Genomic DNA, 18849 nt, shown 5'->3' with positions numbered 1-18849 from the left:
TTCGCTGCCAGGGAGCCAGAGGCTCACAACGTGGAGCTTTTTTTTTTTTTTCTACAGCTCCACTGGAAGGCAATTATCAACATTTGTCAGAGCGGGGACAATCAGACTATAGAACGATAGCTCGGGGTCTAACAGACAACAGGCCAATAAAAGAGCATAATGAAACAAAGTGCTTTCCGAACACGGCTGAAAGACCCACACTCGGTGTCTGCCTCATAATAGAATAACGCAACTGTTAATTCAGCGACCACATTTCTGCCGTCTGCGGGGACAAAAGCAGAAAGTGAGTCATCGGATGCAGCGGCGAGATACAACACGTCGCTTCTTAATTGACGTCAAAACCGTGCAGTTACACTTTTCCACCGACTCAGGCTTTAAGATTACAAGAAAATATTTACAAGTGATAAAAAGTTCTTTGATCATAGTTCAGACTTTTCAACTCAAATATAAAAAGTTATCTTTAGTTTTCAGCATCTTTTTCGACCAGGAAATGTCCAGATTATCGGGTAAAGACACTCTCCTTAAAGGAATTTCATTGTCCACATGTGATGAACGCAGAGGAGAATGTCCGGAAAACTCCAGGGTTAGGACTGTGCCATTACATACAGTCATACTCGAGTTTGTTCAAAATGTACAGCCTAGAAGTGCAAAAAAAAGTCTGACGCAATGTGTATGTTGTACTTTTTTGTACATACTTTTTTTTTTTTTTAAGGTCCTGAATTCCAGATTGTTGTAGGAAAAGTGTTACGAAGTCTGAAAGCAGCTATTTTAATTCTCAGCAGTCTTTTGGTGCTTTTTTTTTTACCACCATCCAATCAATTATCGATCAATTACTGAATTAATTCTCCTTTGAGGATTACTTTGATCATCGATTAATTGGTGTGTTAGTGTTTTTTTCAGCATTTAAAAATAAACTTCATGACATTCCAGCTTCTTAAATGTGAATATTTTCTGGTTTCTTTGCTCCACCTAGAAAATAAATTGGAGATTTTATAGACACTAAAAAATCCTACTATCATAGAAATTGCTGCATATTAGGGATGTAACGATACACTCAACTCACGACTCGATACGGTTCACGATTTTTTTGTTCACGATACGATTTTCTCACGTTTTTTTTAATCAAAATGAGCTACAGACAAATTATGACCAAATAAAATGATCTTTTATTCGTAGGAAAAAAAATCTTAGAGGTGCTTTCTTAACAGAAACAGTCACGATGCATCGTTACATCCCTTCTGCATATTAATGAATTACTTGGCTCCCGATTGTAAATCTTGGTTGGTTAGATAGTTTTAGTGTTTGTTTTTTTTTTTTTTTAAATCTGTGAAATGCCCAAATTTAAGGATGGCTGATTTTTGGATTGACTGCTGCTTTTACAAACATGAAAACACATCAAAATGAGCAGCCTTTCAACCGCAAATATTTGAGAAAAACCTAAACTTTCAACAACATTAGCCCTAAACGGCGCAAAAGGGAGGCTGTGCTTTTATCGAACAGAGTGATGCAACAGCACGACAGCTCATAAAAGAAGCAATTTATAAAAGAGCATGTGAAAGAAAAAATCACTAAGAGCTCTTCTTCTTCTTCTTCTAAAAACATCCAGCAGACAGCCGGCAACACAAAGGTCTGAAAACACACAATGACCCTCTTTGACCTTCTTTCCACGGGAGAAAAAAATAAATAAGTGGCAGAATGAAAGCGCTCCATTGTAATGAAATCTCTGGTTGAATTTTTTCCCCTCTTGGACAGAAGTTCCAAGTGTCTCCAGCATCAGAAACTCGACGACATGAGTCTCTTCAGCGCGAGGAGGTGAATCTCTTTATTTTACTCGTGTCTGTCTTCATTTCCACAAGAAGCGTCTGAAGTGAGTCATCTAAAGAAAGGAGGACTTAGCTTTCTTTGAAGGTTGATATTTATGAGATGCAGTGGACAACTCGCACTTATAATAGCTACCATGTTAGCTCTGCTACCATCGCCACCCGCGCGCGCACCCCCCCATTTCATTTTATGTAATCCACTTCAAAAGCACTTCAAATTAATTGTGCTCTGCAGAGAAAGTGTGTAAAGTGGCAACCTGCTGATGCAAAACGCATCCACCGGAGTGAGAAAACACATCCTGACCCTGCGTTGCCAATGAAAAGCTAACATTAAGAGTTGATAAAAGCAAAGCGTGCTAACAATTAGCCGCGTTAACAGCTAAACATTAGGACGGTGCCGCGGCGGGGCTGCATCTGGCTTCGCCACTTAGCTGTTCCGTTTTAAAACGGCTCCAACAATTGTCACCAGAAATTACACAGAGATCTAATGGGTGGTTCCCAAACTATGAATAATTGTGCAGGAGAAAGGAGATAATAACAATAATAATAATAATAACACACAGGTTTCCACATGAAAGTTCTCAAATCTGGGGTCCAGGGACATTCGGAGTTCCATGACAGGTTCCCCCGATTCATTCTTCTCACAGTGGTCGTACCGACAGATGACAGACAACTCTGTTCTTCTGTCTCTCTAAACTTCAGTCAGGAACATTATTTATTTAGCCAACAACAACATAAAGAGAACGGCGCCCTGCACAGCTCTGTTATCCGAGGCCAATGCAAGAACTGGATCAGGACTTAGTGCTGGGAGATACTCAAAAGTTTGGGATCACTTTCAAAGACCGGGACATCGCTGCTTATTGGGTTTATGGTACCCGACGTCGTGCGATACCATCAGGCAACTCTTCATGGAGGATACCTGCTGTGTACAAGCTAGCAAATCAGCTGGGGACAAGCTAACAGGAGAACAAACCCTAACCCTGTCCAGAGACAGCGGTTAGGGTTGGGTTAGGGTTTCCAGATACATCAACGGTTGGATCGCTGCTATGAAACATGCTGAAAGCGAACGTAGAAGACGGACCGATGGAATCCACTTCATATCAGGTTGTGCTAATTGAATCAACCTTGTTTATTTTGCATGCTTTTTATTGCGATGCGTTTATCAGTAGAGTAAAGATGTCCGTTTCACAGCAGGTGTGCAAATAAAGTCCAGTTTCCACACTCATAAAAAAACATTGTGTAAGGATGGGATGTATTCAGTCTGAAAGGTTCTGTGGTACACTGCTCGATCTGCAGCGATTTAAATCGCGCGGTGAACTTTGACGCCTCGAAAAGAGTAAACAAACTGAGCTACTAAAGCTCTAGAAATGTATTTTTTTTGTTATAATGTACGTCTTAGGCGCAGTTATTGATCTGTTACTCGGTCACAAAGACACAGCATCTAATTTTCAGCTCAAGTCTTTCATGTCTCGTCTCCACTCGAAACGTCTCGTCCTCTAAAGGAAGACATTGAGACACAACTACCAATTTGTTCTCCTCTGACAGACGACTGCTACGACATTTAGATTAATGTAGAAAAGATTATGGGGATTATTGTTAAGATGAGGACGTGAGGAGAGGAAACAACATATCTTCAAAATATGTGGTTTTACAGCAGTTTAAAGCACCAATATCTGTTGAATTATCAAAATAAAACCAACAATATTAGGCTTTTCATTCAGCTGAGAAGCACTTTTGAGCGACAGCAGTGTTAATCGCGACATTTACCTACAGTTGTGTTATACAGCACTGCGTTTTCGGCCAACACCCAAAATCACTTCCTGCAGCCCGGACAAAAATAACCTCAGATGATTTCACAAGAGGACGAGGGTGAAAGGACATTTCCCTCCACTCAGATCTAAGACGAAGACAGGTATTAGGGGGATATACAGTATATGTGTGTGTGCTGATCAAAGCATCAGAAACGCCAACAGTGACATCAATTGCTGTCCCTGCAGGTAGCTCGCCGAGGATTGCCACGGTCTAGCAGAGCAAAAAAAAGGCTGTCTCAAAGTCTTCAAACGGCTCCTCTGAGGCAGCTGCAGCCTGATTGCTGGAAAGCGATTTAAGATGTAGAAAAACGCGAGCGCGGGGCCGCCTCGGCGCGAAACCTGCTTCCTCTGAAGCTCTCTCCGAGCGGCGGGGGGTTAGCGTCGACGGCGCCCGTGATCTTTCAGGAATGAAACAAAGTCGTGACACTTTCGCAGCGTCAGTGGCCCCGATGCTGCTGAGACGGGAAGTGCTGCTTGCTTTGAGGAACCAGAAGTGTGAGGCTGTGGGAGAATGTGATGCCACAGAGGAGGCGCCGCCTTCTTAGCAAAAGAGGACATCCTCTAATAAGACTGTTAATAGCTCATTCATTCATTCATTTGCTAGCACTTTATCGTCCTCATGAGGGTTGGAGCCAATCCCAGCTGATGTCAGGTGAAAGGCGGGGTCACACCCTGGACGGGTCGCCAGTCCGTCAAAGGTACACCTACGATTAGGGTGTGCAATTAACCTCTTTGGAAAGTAACCTTCTTGCTGCGACTCCTTTAGCTAAGCTGTTCGCTTAGCTGCTCTCGAGGAGCTAACGGGAAAGCTAGCTAACAGATGAGTTGGCGGATGTGTTCCTTACCTTGTAATCTATGGTTGTCGAACCCTGTTTAGCGCGTTCAAGTTCTCCACAGTCACGGTGCAGTGCTGTCTGTTGTGTTTCTAGGCTGTACAGTTTGAACTTTAACATGTTATTTAAGAGATCTAGTCTGAGTCGATTAAAGGTTTCAATAATCAGTAGTTAGTTAGCGATCAAAATAGTTGTCAATTACAGCATTGACTTCGACTAAACTAGCAATTTGGCACACATACCTTTCATTACCATAACTCCTCCGTTTGCGATGTCTGGAACATTCAAAAATGACTAGAAAACGAAAAAATAACGCTTTTCTAGCACTAATACATACTTGTTTAATCCATAAAATGTCCATAAGGCACGATTTAAAAGCAGTGGGTCCGAGGGATACCACCGGGCTTAGCCGGTTTTCTGGGGGAAACCTGGATTCAAAAATGACCGGAAAGCAGAAAAATAGCACTTTATTCCATAAAATGTCCATGAAAATATTGAAAGACGTCAAAATGACAGACAAAACCAAAGTAGTTGTAGTAGTAGTAACTTGGACTAAACTACATTTTAAAACCCATACCCATCCCACCAGAAATGATGCCGTCTCTCCGTGTCAGTACCTAATTCAAATTCAAGGGTTTCCTGGGTGAATCCAGGCGAGTTTGCCGATGATTGGATTTCACACTATTCCTAAAAAGGGAACCAATCGCAGGTTTTCCAAAGAAGTGAAGTGTTGCCGCCATCCAACGTCGCTCCACCTCCCCAAAGTCGCCATAGATCTGAGAAAACTACAAGCACAACTGTTGCTAAGTTTACCTGGATCATTAGCGTTAGATGGACGTCTATCCGTCTGGAGGCATTTTGAGCTACGTCTGTTGGGTAACTACGCCCTCTTCCAGACTTGCACTCAAACTCAAATGAGATTGAGACGCAGTCAGGCGTTAGCCGAGGCCTAATAGGTCCCAGTTCCCAGTGAAAAACTGATTAGCATTTCTCTTTCAAATGGCCATCTGTACCATTTTTACACTGACATTTATGACGAAGAGTTTGTGAAGCCGACAAAAGCAGGTAAACATCACCCGGACTGATTTAACCGTTGTGTCTATAAAACAACCGTGGTCTGCTTCATCAGCTGATCTTTATCGCTGTGAAGCCCGGGCAGGCGGCGTGTTGAAAAAGCGACTGTGCCTTTTGAACACACACAGAAACACACACACACATACACAAAGCTTTTATCTCATATGCACAAAAGCCTACAGCGAGCCTGCCTTTAAATGCCGCGCACTACGACAGAAAATAACACAAATCACACGCATCAAAGTGTTTTTGCTGGAAGGGAACAAACCTGTTTTGTACAACAACAACAACAAGCTACACGGGTAAATCTGCTTTTGTAACAAGACAACAAGACTCATCATAGGTCAGGCGCTGCAGTCAAGTATACTGCGAGGGTTATTTTTATGTATTTTATATAAGAGAACAGAAGAGAGGGAAGTTTAGCTGCGACAGTAATCAAACAATAATCTGAGTTACAATCACGATTAGCGGCAGTGGATAACGAGGTGTGCAAAGGTGAGAGGCGGTGTCGGCTCATAAACACAGTTTATCTACAATGTGACTCAGCTGGTAGCTTAGCCGTTAGCGCCTGTGGACATAAGAGGCCTGACCACTAACCCTAACCCTTTGGCAGGAGGATACAGGAAATGGCATAATATTAACCCTTCTGTTACCAATTTGGCACACATACCTTTAATAGCCATAACTCCTCGGCCGTTTTGCGATGTCTAGAACATTCCAAAATGACTGGAAAGCAGAAAATAGCGCTTTGCTAGCACCCATTCATACTTGTTTAATCCATAAAATGTCCATAAAAATATTGAAAAACGGCACATGACTTGTCTCTTCTTTTGTCTGCAAACAAGACTGGTAGCACTGCTAACGCTAGGAGGCACGATTCAAAAGCAGACTCAGCTGGTAGCTTAGCCGTTACCGCCTGAGGACATAAGGGACTCGAGGGCGACAGTGGAGCGAGATTGTGTTCGAAGGATGCAGGAAATGGCATAATATTAACCCTTCTGTTATCAATTTGGCTCACTAGTCCATTTGTGATGTCTAGAACATTCAAAAACGACCGGAAAGCAGAAAAATAGCGCTTTGCTAGCACCCAAACTAACTTGTTTAATCCATAAAAATATTGAAAGACGTCAAAAATCGACTTCTTCCGAAACCACCAAACAATGGTGTTCTCAAGAATCTCCCACAAACAAGACTGCTAACGGTAAGAGGGACGGTTCAAAAGCAGGTAGCTTAGCCGTTAGCGCCTAAGGACATAAGGGACTCGACCGCGAAAGTGAAGCGAATTTTCGGCCGCAGGATATGGGAAATGGCATAACTTTAACCCACTTCTGTTACCAATTTGGCACGCTAGTCCGTTTGTGATGTCTAGAACATTCAAAAATTACCAGAAAGCAGAAAGATAGCACTTTGCTAGTACCCATGCCAACTTGTTAAATCCGTAAAATGTCCATAAAAATATTGAAAAGCGTCAAACATTGACTTCTCCCGAAACCTCCAAACAATGACGTTCTCAAGAATCTTACACAAACAAGACTGCTAACACTAAGAGGGGCGGTTCAAAAGCAGACTCAGCTGGTAGCTTAGCCATTAGCGCCTGAGGACATAAGGGACTCGACCGCGACAGTGGAGTGAGATTTTTCTGCTACCAATTTGGCACGCTAGTCTGTTCAAAGATGAACGGAAAGCAGAAAAACATCGCTTTGCTAGTCACGCTTTGCTGTCAAAGCAAGTTTCAGATTTAAACTGAAGCCATGGAAATGTCATACCTGACCACAGGTCAGCGTGTGATTCCGTGTGTTAATGTTGGACATACACGCAACACCTGGATGCATCCTACTCTGTGTGGGGCTCGGCACCGCGCAGCTAGCCTCAAATTAGCCTCCTGGGATTAGATGAATCATCTGAACATTAAAGTGCAGCTCCATAAGCCACAAGGCTGTAATTAAAAACATTCGCTCCTCGCTCTGTATCCACAGGCCGTCTCTGCTGCACCTGTCCCTGGTTTGGCTCCTCCAGTCGATCTGGGCCAGATAATCCCTGACAGGAATACAGAGCAGCTCCTGCACGCGCTCAGTCCTGCGCCTCCCGCCCAGCCGGCAGCGAGTCAACGTCTGCCTTGTGCAGGAGGAACCCGGGGAGGAAACGCTCTCCAAAAAAAAAGTTGAACAAACACCTCTTTTTTTTTTTCCAGCTTGGTTAATCCTTTTCCTCTGGAGGTGTTTCATCCTCCTCCTCCTTCTCGTCCTCGCTCTCCTTCTCAGCGCCGAGTGATAAAGTGCAAATGACTTTAATTCTTGCAGCAAAGTAACTCCTCTTGTCTTTGCAAATGACTTTCACCCCTCAGTCCCCCCCCCTCACGGTTTCCAGAAGCTTAACATGTTCAAGATAAAATCAAATTCCCTAGTCTGGCAGCAGCTGCTCAGGTCGAGGCCCCGCCGCTGCGTTCAGGTAACGTTAACAAGGTTATCGTGGTTTATAAACGCGACGTCCGACAACGGAAACAAGGACAGAAACAGATGCTGTTTTTATATCATTCAATATCAACACATGTCATTGAAATGCTGATAAGGCTTATGAAGAATATCTGGATATTCACTTTAAATAAAAATCTACCGTATATAATCTGTATTACATAATCTTAAAACATGCTTATTATGACCTTCCCTTTCAGATAACACCTCCTTTATTTCTTTGCAACGAAGGATTATTTTTATAATCGATGAATCGAATACTTTTTTGGTCCAGAAAACGTGGAAATGTTTGACAAGGGCAGAGCATGAAAAGACAAGGAAAGACCAAGACAGACCTGGACAGACCTGAACAGACCTGGACAGACCAGGAAACGACCAGGAAAAGACCATAAATATTAACTTTAAGAAGCTGAAAACCTAATAATAATAATCGGGAAAAAAACAACCTCAAACCGATTGTCAAAATAATTGACATTAATTATCGATTCATAAATCGATTGCGAAATCTCAACCTCTGTTCTGTTCTGTTTGTTTTTGAATATTCAAACGCGTATAATTTCTTTGTAAAAAAAAAAAGTACGAGGGCAAACGTGACGACAAAATAAAAGCCTTGGCCTCAGTTAGGGACTGTCAAGAGGTGAAGTCAAGAATCAAGCCGAACAATGCCGAACGGTATCTCAGTTAAAAAGACCCAACAATCCTAAAGAAAATGTGCATTAATCTCCAATAATTACCAGCGAAATGTCTAAAAACTCAATATTTAACAGAGGAATCTGGTGGATTTCAGTCCCGAGTATGTGTTCTGGTAACGGGGGAAGTACTGAACATCCATCCATCCATTATCTACCAAATGGGGGGTCGCAGGGAGTCAATTTCGAGTGACCAATTTACTTAATCCCCAAATCTGCATGTTTTTGGACCGTGGGAGGAAGCCGGAGAACCCGGAGAAAACCCACACACAAACGGGGGGAACATGGAAACTCCTTGCAGAAAGGCCCTTTTTCCAACTGGGGCTCGAACCCAGGGAACCCGGGTCTTCTTGCTGCAAAGGCGAGACGGTGGGCCCAAGTACTGAACAAATAGTTTAAATTAAACTGATTTTTGTAGTGGAAAACCAACCTAAACCGAGCATGCGGCGTAATAAACCCCTAATACTCTCACAAACGCACCACGAACCACGTCTTAAACTGTCTTAATCCTTTCCTTCACAGTCTCTTTAATTGCTCTTAACCTCACCCGATTCAGCGGCATTGATGCGATTACCTTAATTGCGAGTGGGCCTCCGTCTCCCACAGTCATCCACACTCATACGAAGGAAAATAACGTGCCTTCAGGAAGATCGAGTGCAAACTGCTTACATAGCATTCAATTTCTATTTGGCTCCTGCGCTCCTGGATTGCACACTTCCCCCCGTAGGACGCAGTCCGAAGGCTTCAGTCGCTCTGAAATCACCAAACACCCACACAAGAACCACAGAGCAGGAGGAAGAGAGATGTTTACACAGAAACCACAGGAGAAAGGTCAACAGTAAGTTTTATCAGAACAGAAGTAGAGGGAAAGACTGCAGACCAGGAAAAGACCAGGACAGACCAGGAAAAGACCAGGAAAAGACAAGGAAAGACCAGGAAAAGACTAGGAAAAGACCAGGACAGCGCAGGAAAAGACCAGGACAGCGCAGGAAAAGACCAGGACAGACCAAGACAGAGCAGGACAGACCAGGAAAAGACCAGGAAAGGACCGGGACAGACCAGGACAAACCAAGACAGACCAGGACATACCAGGAAAATACCAGGAAAAAGCGCAGGAAAAGACCAGGACAGACCAAGACAGCAAGACAGAGCAGGACAGACCAGGAAAAGACCAAGACAGACGAATGAAAGACCAGGAAAAGACCGGGACAGACCAAGAAAGACCAGGAAAAGACCAGGAAAAGACCGGGACGGACCAGGACAAACCAAGACAGACCAGGACATACCAGGAAAATACCAGGAAAAAGCAAAAGAAAAGACCAGGACAGACCAAGACAGCAAGACAGAGCAGGACAGACCAGGAAAAGACCAAGACAGACAAATAAAAGACCAGGAAAAGACCAGGACAGACCAAGACAGAGCAAGACAGACCAGGAAAAGACCAGGAAAAGACCGGGACAGACCAGGATAAACCAAGACAGACCAGGAAAGAGCAGGACAGACCAAGACAGACCAGGACATACCAGGAAAATACCGAGAAAATACCAGGACAGCACAGGAAAAGACCAGGACAGAGCAAGACACAGCAAGACAGAGCAGGACAGACCAGGAAAAGACCAAGACAGACAAGTAAAAACCAGGAAAAGACCGGGACAGACCAAGACATAGCAAGACAGAGCAGGAAAAGACCAAGAAATGATCAGGGCAGACCAGGACACACCAAGGCAGACCAGGACAGGTGAGGACAGACGAGGACAGACCAAGACAGACCAGGACAAACCAGGACAGAGCAGGACAGACAAGGAAAAGACCAGGGAAAGACCAAGACAGACCAGGTCTCGCAGTAGTTTGTACCGAGGCTTCAGAAACTGGGATGTTCTTCTCTCTCCCTCTTTCAACAAACTTCCAATTTTGCCGACCTATACTGATATCGAGTCTCGTATCTGCTCCTCCCTTGTCAATAACACATAAGTATCGAAGTGCGACACCATAAAACAAACAAATGTTACTCTTGATTTCTTTGTAAACCTGTCACCCCTCTCTGCTTCATGTTGTACAAGGCTGTAATCACACGTCTGCACACAGGACGCTTGAATGAACGACTATTTCACGGCGCAGTAGAAGGCGTGAGTAGCCTCACAGCTCCCCCCGCTGAGACACTGACACAGAGGTTATTTTCACATTTCCCCTCGGCTCTTGTTGAAGCCGAGGTGACTCAGCTTCTCCCTGTCTGCTCCAGCAGGTTCAGGGTAAGTGGAGGTGAGAGGGAGATGAGAGTAGAATTTAAAAAAAAGAAGAAGAAGAGAGTGTTTGACCTGCTGATTCACTGAAGGACTGATGGACAGCTGCGACTGAGACGAATGCGTGTCCAGACGAGAAAACCCTGGCACACTTGTGCAAATGTATTAACTTTAACTCGCCAAAGCATTCAATTTCACACTCTGTTTTAGTCCAACGGGCAAAGCTGACGTTACTAAGAACATCAGTCGAGTTTTTGCCAGAGGGAACGCGAGAAAAAACAGGGTTTAGCTGCGTAACAAAAGGCTAATCTAATAAAATCTAGACCCTTGCTGCTTTATCTCACTGTTAGATAAGAGTTTTCCCACGGGGAACAGAAGTGTGTACACCACTAACTCTCCCACACCAAACTCCATCAGTGATTTTAGCTCGCAGGGACACAGGAGGTAAAGTATTGGAGTAGACGATTGGACACAAGAATACAGTACAGGTCTGTTTTTCCTCTGACTCGTGTATGCTCTAATGTGGCTGTCGCTTCACTGTCGCTTCCTTGCATTTCATTTGGTTCTATTATGCTTATAACTGTGAGGCATTAGCATAGCCGTGCTTATAAAGTGCTCAATCCCAGACCATAATCCATATGCGACCACCAGTGCAATAACCTACAACAACAACCTATAACAACAGTTAGTTTTATCATGGAAAATGATGGACATCACTTGTTATTGTTCCCCTGGAGCAAGTTCTACCAAAAATACAACGTTAAGTGGTTATCCAATAATCCTGACCTAGCTGCCGTCAGTACTCGGCGTATACCTGTGTTTCAGGTCGACTAAACTGCTGCTATAAGGCTAGTACTTGGGCTTGAGTCAAAAACTTAAGAAAAGAAAGACTTCCTGTCGTAAGTAAGACAGCAGGGAACTGGTGGGAGAAGATCCAGAAGATCCAGCAATCTTGTACTCCTAACTTGGGGTACATGAGGTTGCTCCGATAATCTGAATTGGAAATCCAAGTTCCAGAGGGAGTTCTGGCTACCAATGTCCGGATTTTGGTGCAGGTTTAAAGGCCGCCTCTGATTCCCAGGAAGGGTTCCAGTTCCAGGTGGATTTGGCTCCTGCTACCTGGCAGGAATAAACTCTGGTTAAAGTCCAGGAGGGAAGGGAGTGTGGTCTCCTGCAATTAACCTCTGATGTAAATTTAATGATAAGACCGCCATCTTGTGCTCCTAACTTGGCGTACGTGAGGTAGCTCCAATAATCTGGATTGGAAATCCAATTTCAGTGGGAGTTCCGGCAAACAATGTCCAGATTTTAGGTCTGAAGGCGGCCTCGGATTCCCAGGAAGGGTTGCAGTTCCAGCTGGATTTGGCTCCTGCTACCTGGCAGGAATAAACTCTGGTTAAAGTCCAGGAGGGAAAGGACTGTGGTCTCTCATTCCTTAGGAAAAAGTGAAGTTGGCATGGCGCCGTCCCCAGAGGAGCGAGCCTCGCAGGCCTCGAGGCTACATTTATGAGCCATACACACCGTAGGCCGGGTTACTGCTCATTCATCACCGCGAGAACCTTGTGCATTTCACCTCTGATGTAATTTTGATGGTAAGGCAGCCATCTTGTGCTCCTAACTTGGGGTACGTGAGCTAGTGCCAATAATCTGGATTGGAAATCCAATTTCAGAGGGAGTTCCGGCAACCAATGTCCAGATTTTAGGTCTGAAGGCCGCCTCTGATTCCCAGGAAGGGTTGCAGTTCCAGCTGGATTGGCTCCTGCTACCTGGCAGGAATAAACTCTGGTCAAAGTCCAGGAGGGAAGGGAGTGTGGTCTCCCGTTCCTGAGGAGAAAGTTGGCGGAGATTCCCGGCACCGTCCCCAGAGGAGCGAGCCTCGCACAGGCCTCAAGGCTACCTTTACGAGCCACACACACCGTAGGCCAGATTACTGCTCGTTCATCACTGCAAGTACATCTCACCTCCCTGCCTCACACACAAATATATATGGTGTTTTTAGAGGGAGTGAAAGGTCAGTCAGTGACCATCCAGTCTTATTAATGAGCAGAGCTCAGAGCAAACAAGGGCGTCTATGTAGAACATCTCAGTACAAGGAGAGCCAGCTGGAAAACAATAACGTGGTCTAATCTCTGCAGATTTTCAAACTGCAGGCTTTTCCGGCCTGAATCAAACCTGTTTCTCTCCAAAAAATAAATAAAATACCTCGAGCGAGCGAGCAGCACTCGGGTCTGATTGTGAATTCCCTCGCTGTCTGCCCACCGCTGATGTATTCCTTCCTTCCCCACAGTCACGATGCAAATCAGATATTTGTTTAACCCCCTGTGTCCTCCAGGACCTAACAAAAAAACACTCAGAGTCTTTGTCCTTTAAGGGAAAAGAAAAAAATCCAACAAATGATGATTTATTCATTTGTTTCTCACCGAGTGAAAAACACACGTTGGATTTCATTAGGGCTGCAAATGTACGAGGAGTAAATGAGGAAGATTCTGCTCTTCAGACGACAGGAGGTTTTCTGACGCTGATGCCGGTTTATAGAAATCGCAAGTTACCCGAGCTGAAGAAGGCGGAGTTAGTATCGCGGGATAACGGTGGAGAAAAGCTACGCTAAGAGACGCTCAGTTCACGTTCAACACATGGACTTTGTTGTGAATAAACAGAGAAATCCCGCACTTTTCACGTTAGCGCTTTGTTATCGCGGCGTTTCGCGATCCGATCATCTTGAGATATATATATATATATATATATATCGATTATCAGCAACAGAATCCCTGTATCGTGATATTATTGGTATCGTGGACCATGTGATTTTACGATATTTTAGGATATGACTTGTGATATGACAGGGAATGCTAATTTTTCTAAAATGGTAATTTTTTACACATTTTGCCCTTAGAATTTAACGATTACTCGAATAATCGAATATTAATATTAAAACAAGATTTCTGATAGTTTTAGCTTCTTAAACGTGAATATTTTCTGGCTTCTTTGCTCCATATAACAAGGAAATCCTTGTTTATGTTTCAGTTTTATTATGTATTCATTTACACATGGTCTGTGTTATTTTTATTTATTTTGTTTATAAATGAACCTCTTATCATTTTGGCTGTTTCTATTTCCTGGTTTTTAATGTTTTCCTCCTTTTGTAATTTTCAGGAATGAAATGATTTTGGTCCACACGTGAGAAAATGTTGATCAAATGTCAAAATGATGACATTTTCAAATGTCTTTGTGTCCACAAATTATTATTATGATTATCATTATTGATAAACAAATCAGAGAATTATACTGATATTTTAGACCTTATTCTCTGTAGTAACTGTTGTCTTTGTTATATTTCTTATATTCATATTATAGTCATATTATATTGTATTGTATTATATTGTAAAGAGGGAAAATTACGCTCCCGATACCTTAAAAACATCGAAAATCCAAACTGGAGCAAAGAAACGTGGGGGGAAATTCCTCTTCGTCGGTGCCTTTAATTCGGCCTGAAGTTCAGATTTGAAAAACAACGTCTCCCGAATGCGCAAATCAATGTTTCCGGGGTTAGATAATTGATGTTATTGCCCGTTTTAATTGCGCGTGAAGATAGTGCAAATGTAACAGACTCCAGATAAAACTCTGGCTCCTCGGGCCTCGACCTACAATCCACTCTGCTCACACACACACACACAGACACACAGACACACAGATACACACACACACACACAGATACACACACACACACACAGATACACACACACGCACCCCCTGAAAGCCTCCATTCAGCACTTTGCCTCATTTGAATAAGAGGAGCTTCTATTGTCTGCCAAATAAGGTCCTTTTTCTGAATTTCTTTTTCAGCTCCTGCACTCGATTTTTTTTTTCTTATTTTCCTGAGCTAAATTCTGTGCTGATGAAGCCATTTGTGCCACATAAAAAGATGTAGGACATTGAAAAACAAACTTTTTTTTTGAGTTACTTACCATATCAGAATTTATACTTTCTCCCCCCGGTGATACTGCATAGTGTATTAAAGTATGTATTTGTAGGTTTGTTGAAGTGGTACGCAATCTTACCACTATGTTCAGTGTCGTAGCTCACCAATAAACAGCATTTACTGACAGGAAACGGAAGTTTGCAAACCGCTCACTCTCCCACACCAAACCCCATAGAGAAAACCAGCGATTTTAACATCACAGCACACAGGAGTTCACAGGAATTGTTGATCCACTGCTGCCTCCATCAGTAAATTCAAACATCTCATTTAGTCAAATTCGGCATTAAAAATCCTTGGTTCAGATATACGTCAGTGACACAAATTGACCACATGAGGCAGCAGTAGACCAGCTGTGTCCCTGCAGGCGCTAAAAATGATGATTTTCTCTATGGGGTTTGGTGTGGGAGAGTGAGTGGTTTGGAAACTTCCGTTTTTTTTCCGCACAAAAAAAGTGGTATTAGTTTTTAAAAAATGCCATTCTTTAACATGTTCTTGTATCCTCACTAAGGTGCTGCTAAATGCTGAGTTCCGTTTAAATAGGAACTTGGAGTCAGAAATAAACGTTCTACAAGGAAGTAAAAGAAAAACTAGCATAAAATAGTATAAAAAGCACTTCATGCATCAGAAAAAAGTTGATCAAAATCCCCCAGTAATGCTAATCTACCATATTAACTGACGTTTCAAATTAGCAGTGTCGCGATCTCGATTGTAAATCAAATATCGAGCGGAAAGACTTCGGAAGTTAGTGGTGAAACTCGCTGCCACGCTACATTACTTCGGTTAATAAGTACGGCAACTTCACTGTGTTGCAAAATGTGCAAAAAAGATCGCGATTGAAGACACGACAAATCGCGCAGCATTAGCTCAGATTTGTCAAACCAGACACTGAGCTAGCGTCCCAATTTTTAAACGTGTTATTGTGACATAAAACCAACCAAACCTAGCATCCGTGCTAATGGAGAAGATCGAGAAACGAATTGAGACTTTAAAATAAAAAAAAAAGTGTTGCGATCTCGCTTGTAAATCGAATATAGATCGGAAAGATTTCCAAAGTTGCCGGTCAAACTCGTTGCCACGTTGCGCCCCAGCTCCGTATGGCGATTTCATGAAAACCGCCACAAGACGACGGTGAAAAGAACAATACTTAACTTTGGTTTAAAAGTACGGCAACTTCACTGCGTCGCAAAATGTGCAAAAAAAGATCGCGATTGACGACGGAACAAATCGTGCAGCATTAGCTCAGATTTGTCAAACCAGACACTGAGCTCGTGTCCCATTTTTAAACATGTTATTATGACATAAATCCAACGAACCTAGCGTACGTGCTAACAGAGAAGATCGAGAAACGAATTGTGACTTTAAAAAAAAAAAGTGTCACGATCTCGCTTGTAAATCGTATATCGGTCGGATTTCCGAAGTTGCCGGTGAAACTCGCTGCCACGCTAAATTGCTTTGGTTTAAAAGTACGGCAACTTCACTGCGTCGCAAAATATGCAAAAAAGACAAATCGCGCAGCATTAGCTCAGATTTGTCAAACCACATACTGAGCTAGCGTCCTATTTTTAAACGTCTTAAATCCAACGAACCTAGCATACATGCTAACAGAGAAGATCAAGAAACGAATCTCAACGTAAAAAAAAAAAATCGAACCGAACACAAAGATTGTTTTGATTCTGAAGTGAGGGACCGTGAACGCAGCACCGTTTGTTTATTTATTTATTTGTTGTACTTGTTGTTTTTAACGTTTCACAACTTCCTGGAGTCCCCCCCCCCCCCCCCCCCGTGGCCGCGTCACGGTGCCAAACACACGCACACACACACACATACACTGAGGCTGGTGCGTTTACAGACACTGGGGAAAAAACGCAGCCAAAAAAAAAAGAATCTCAGCCTTCACCCAAACTCAGATTCGAAGTGTTTTAGTGGCGGACGAAGGGCGCCGATCTCCCCGCGTCTCTCTTACCTGAATCACGGGAACGCCGCCCGGACCCTCCGCGCTGTTGTCGGCCGAGTTGTCAAAGACCCGGTCCCGGTACAGCGACCACAGCCCGACGTTGGGGAAGAAGAGCAGCGCGGCTATGAGCAGCCCGGCGACCTGCAGCAGCCTCTTCTCCTTCCGCCTCATCGCTCTCTCGTTCTCCCCGTCTCTCGTCCTCTCTCTCCGCCACCGATGAGTCTGAAGCGGCGGCGAGAACCCGACAACCGGCCGCTGCTCTGACGGTGGGAGGGGCGGAATCAACTTTCACCACTGGCCGGGGGGCAGAGCTCCTGACATGGCGGGGGAAAAGTGCTGTTGCTGCCGCTGCTGCTGCCGCTGCTGAGAGTGACGCTGCTCACGCCGAGCCGAGTGCTGCGACGCCAGGGGGCGCCAAGAACCTCTGTACGGGGGTGACAAAGTTCAGTGGAGCGGGGCTCCGGGTGTCGACTTTAACTTTCACTTTATTCCTTTATTTCTTTGACTCGTGTGTCTTTTCCTTCGTGTTCCTGTGAAATTCAAATACCAGCTCGGCGTAGCTGCAGTTTACAGAGTGTCAGTGAACGCATCCGCACGTTCCACAGTTTCTATCAACGGTGGTGCCTTCAGGTGCAGCTCGGAAATGAGACATTCGCCACCTGTTTGTTTTTTAAACAAGTAAACATCACTTTGTGAATTGAAAACAAACAAAGAACGTATAAATAATAACTGTACACGTAATGAATATAATTATACACATATAGATAAATAAGTATCCAACATTTGTCGGATTATCTTGCAATAAGAGAGCAGGAAGTAGTAATAAGTAAGAAAGTAGTTTTTTTTAACTATGACAAAAAATATCAACTAAAAAATGTCCAATTCAAACAAGCACAAAGGTGGTATATCGCCACCTAGTGTAGTGGAGTAAGTAGTTATCTGATTAAACGACACAATGGAGCTTTAGTGTGTGTGTGTGCGCGTCGTGCAGCCGGTGATTAAAATGTAAATATACTGTAGTTAACAGTGTATTAAAACGCTGCAGAGGGTGATTCTGTCTGTCTGTTTCTGCAAATGACAAAACGCTGCCAGCACATTCACTCTGCAACAGCTAATTATTATTGATTCTGGCCCCAAAACCAACGGGAAAAAGAAAGACAGTGTGTTCACACACACACACACACGCACACACACACGAGTCTGTGAGTCAAAAAAGATATTAAAGGGATTAAAAATGCCAAAATAAAGGGATATAAATAATACAAAAATGTAAGATTTGGGTATAATAAAGTTGTCTCAGTGTGTTATTCCCATTGTGGTGCATTTTACTGGTTCAAAGTATTTAATAAAGGAAGATTAGAGAGTGAAACCTGCACTGAACTACAGTCTCACATCATAATATATCATATTTATAATAAACCACTCACTCTCCCACACCAAACCCCATAGAGAAAATCAGTGATTTTAGCTCACGGGGACACAGGAGCTGCTAGTCTTCTGCTGCCTCGTGTGGTCACTTTGTGTCACTGAGGTAAATCTAAATGAAGGATTTTAAAAGCCGAATTCCTTAAAATAACACATTTGAACTTAGTGATGGAGGCAGCAGTGGATCAACAACTCCTGTGAACTCCTGTGTCTCTGTGATCTTAAAATTGTTGAATTTTCCAATGGGGTTTGGTTTGGAAGAGTGAGTGGTTTTCAAACTTCAGTTTCCTGTTGGAAAAGTCTGTCTCACAGTGAGATAAAGACGTGAACACGTTCTTAAGACGCCGTAGACTTAAATTGGCAGTGATTTTATTCAATATACATACTCATATGACGGGAAAGTGAGGTTTGTAAACCACTCACTCGCATACACCGAACCCCATAGAGAAAACCAGTGATTTTTAACATCACAGCACACAGGAGTTCACAGGAGTTGTTGATCCACTGCTGCCTCTATCAGTAAATTCAAATGACTTATTTTGTCAAATTCGGC

At 43.4% G+C, this 18849-nt stretch overlaps 1 protein-coding gene across 1 annotated transcript in view; it reads right to left on the bottom strand.

Moving 5' to 3' along the window:
• The window catches only part of LOC310927385 (polypeptide N-acetylgalactosaminyltransferase 10-like), a gene marked incomplete at its 3' end in the record, with an annotated part of 79556 nt that extends 62398 nt beyond the window's left edge, over nucleotides 1-17158 (bottom strand). The window contains exon 1 of the mRNA XM_083889680.1: nucleotides 16881-17158. Coding sequence (XP_083745806.1) covers nucleotides 16881-17042 — 162 coding nt within the window. The 5' untranslated portion in view covers nucleotides 17043-17158. The remainder of the gene's footprint in view (nucleotides 1-16880) is intronic.
• Nucleotides 17159-18849: the final 1691 nt, after the last annotated feature.

Source organism: Microchirus variegatus (genome assembly GCF_963457635.1).
Source record: "Microchirus variegatus genome assembly, chromosome: 5".
Lineage (NCBI taxonomy): Eukaryota > Metazoa > Chordata > Actinopteri > Pleuronectiformes > Soleidae > Microchirus > Microchirus variegatus.
The sequence above is the reverse complement of the archived record's forward strand: the minus strand, read 5'-3'. Positions and strand labels throughout refer to the sequence as shown.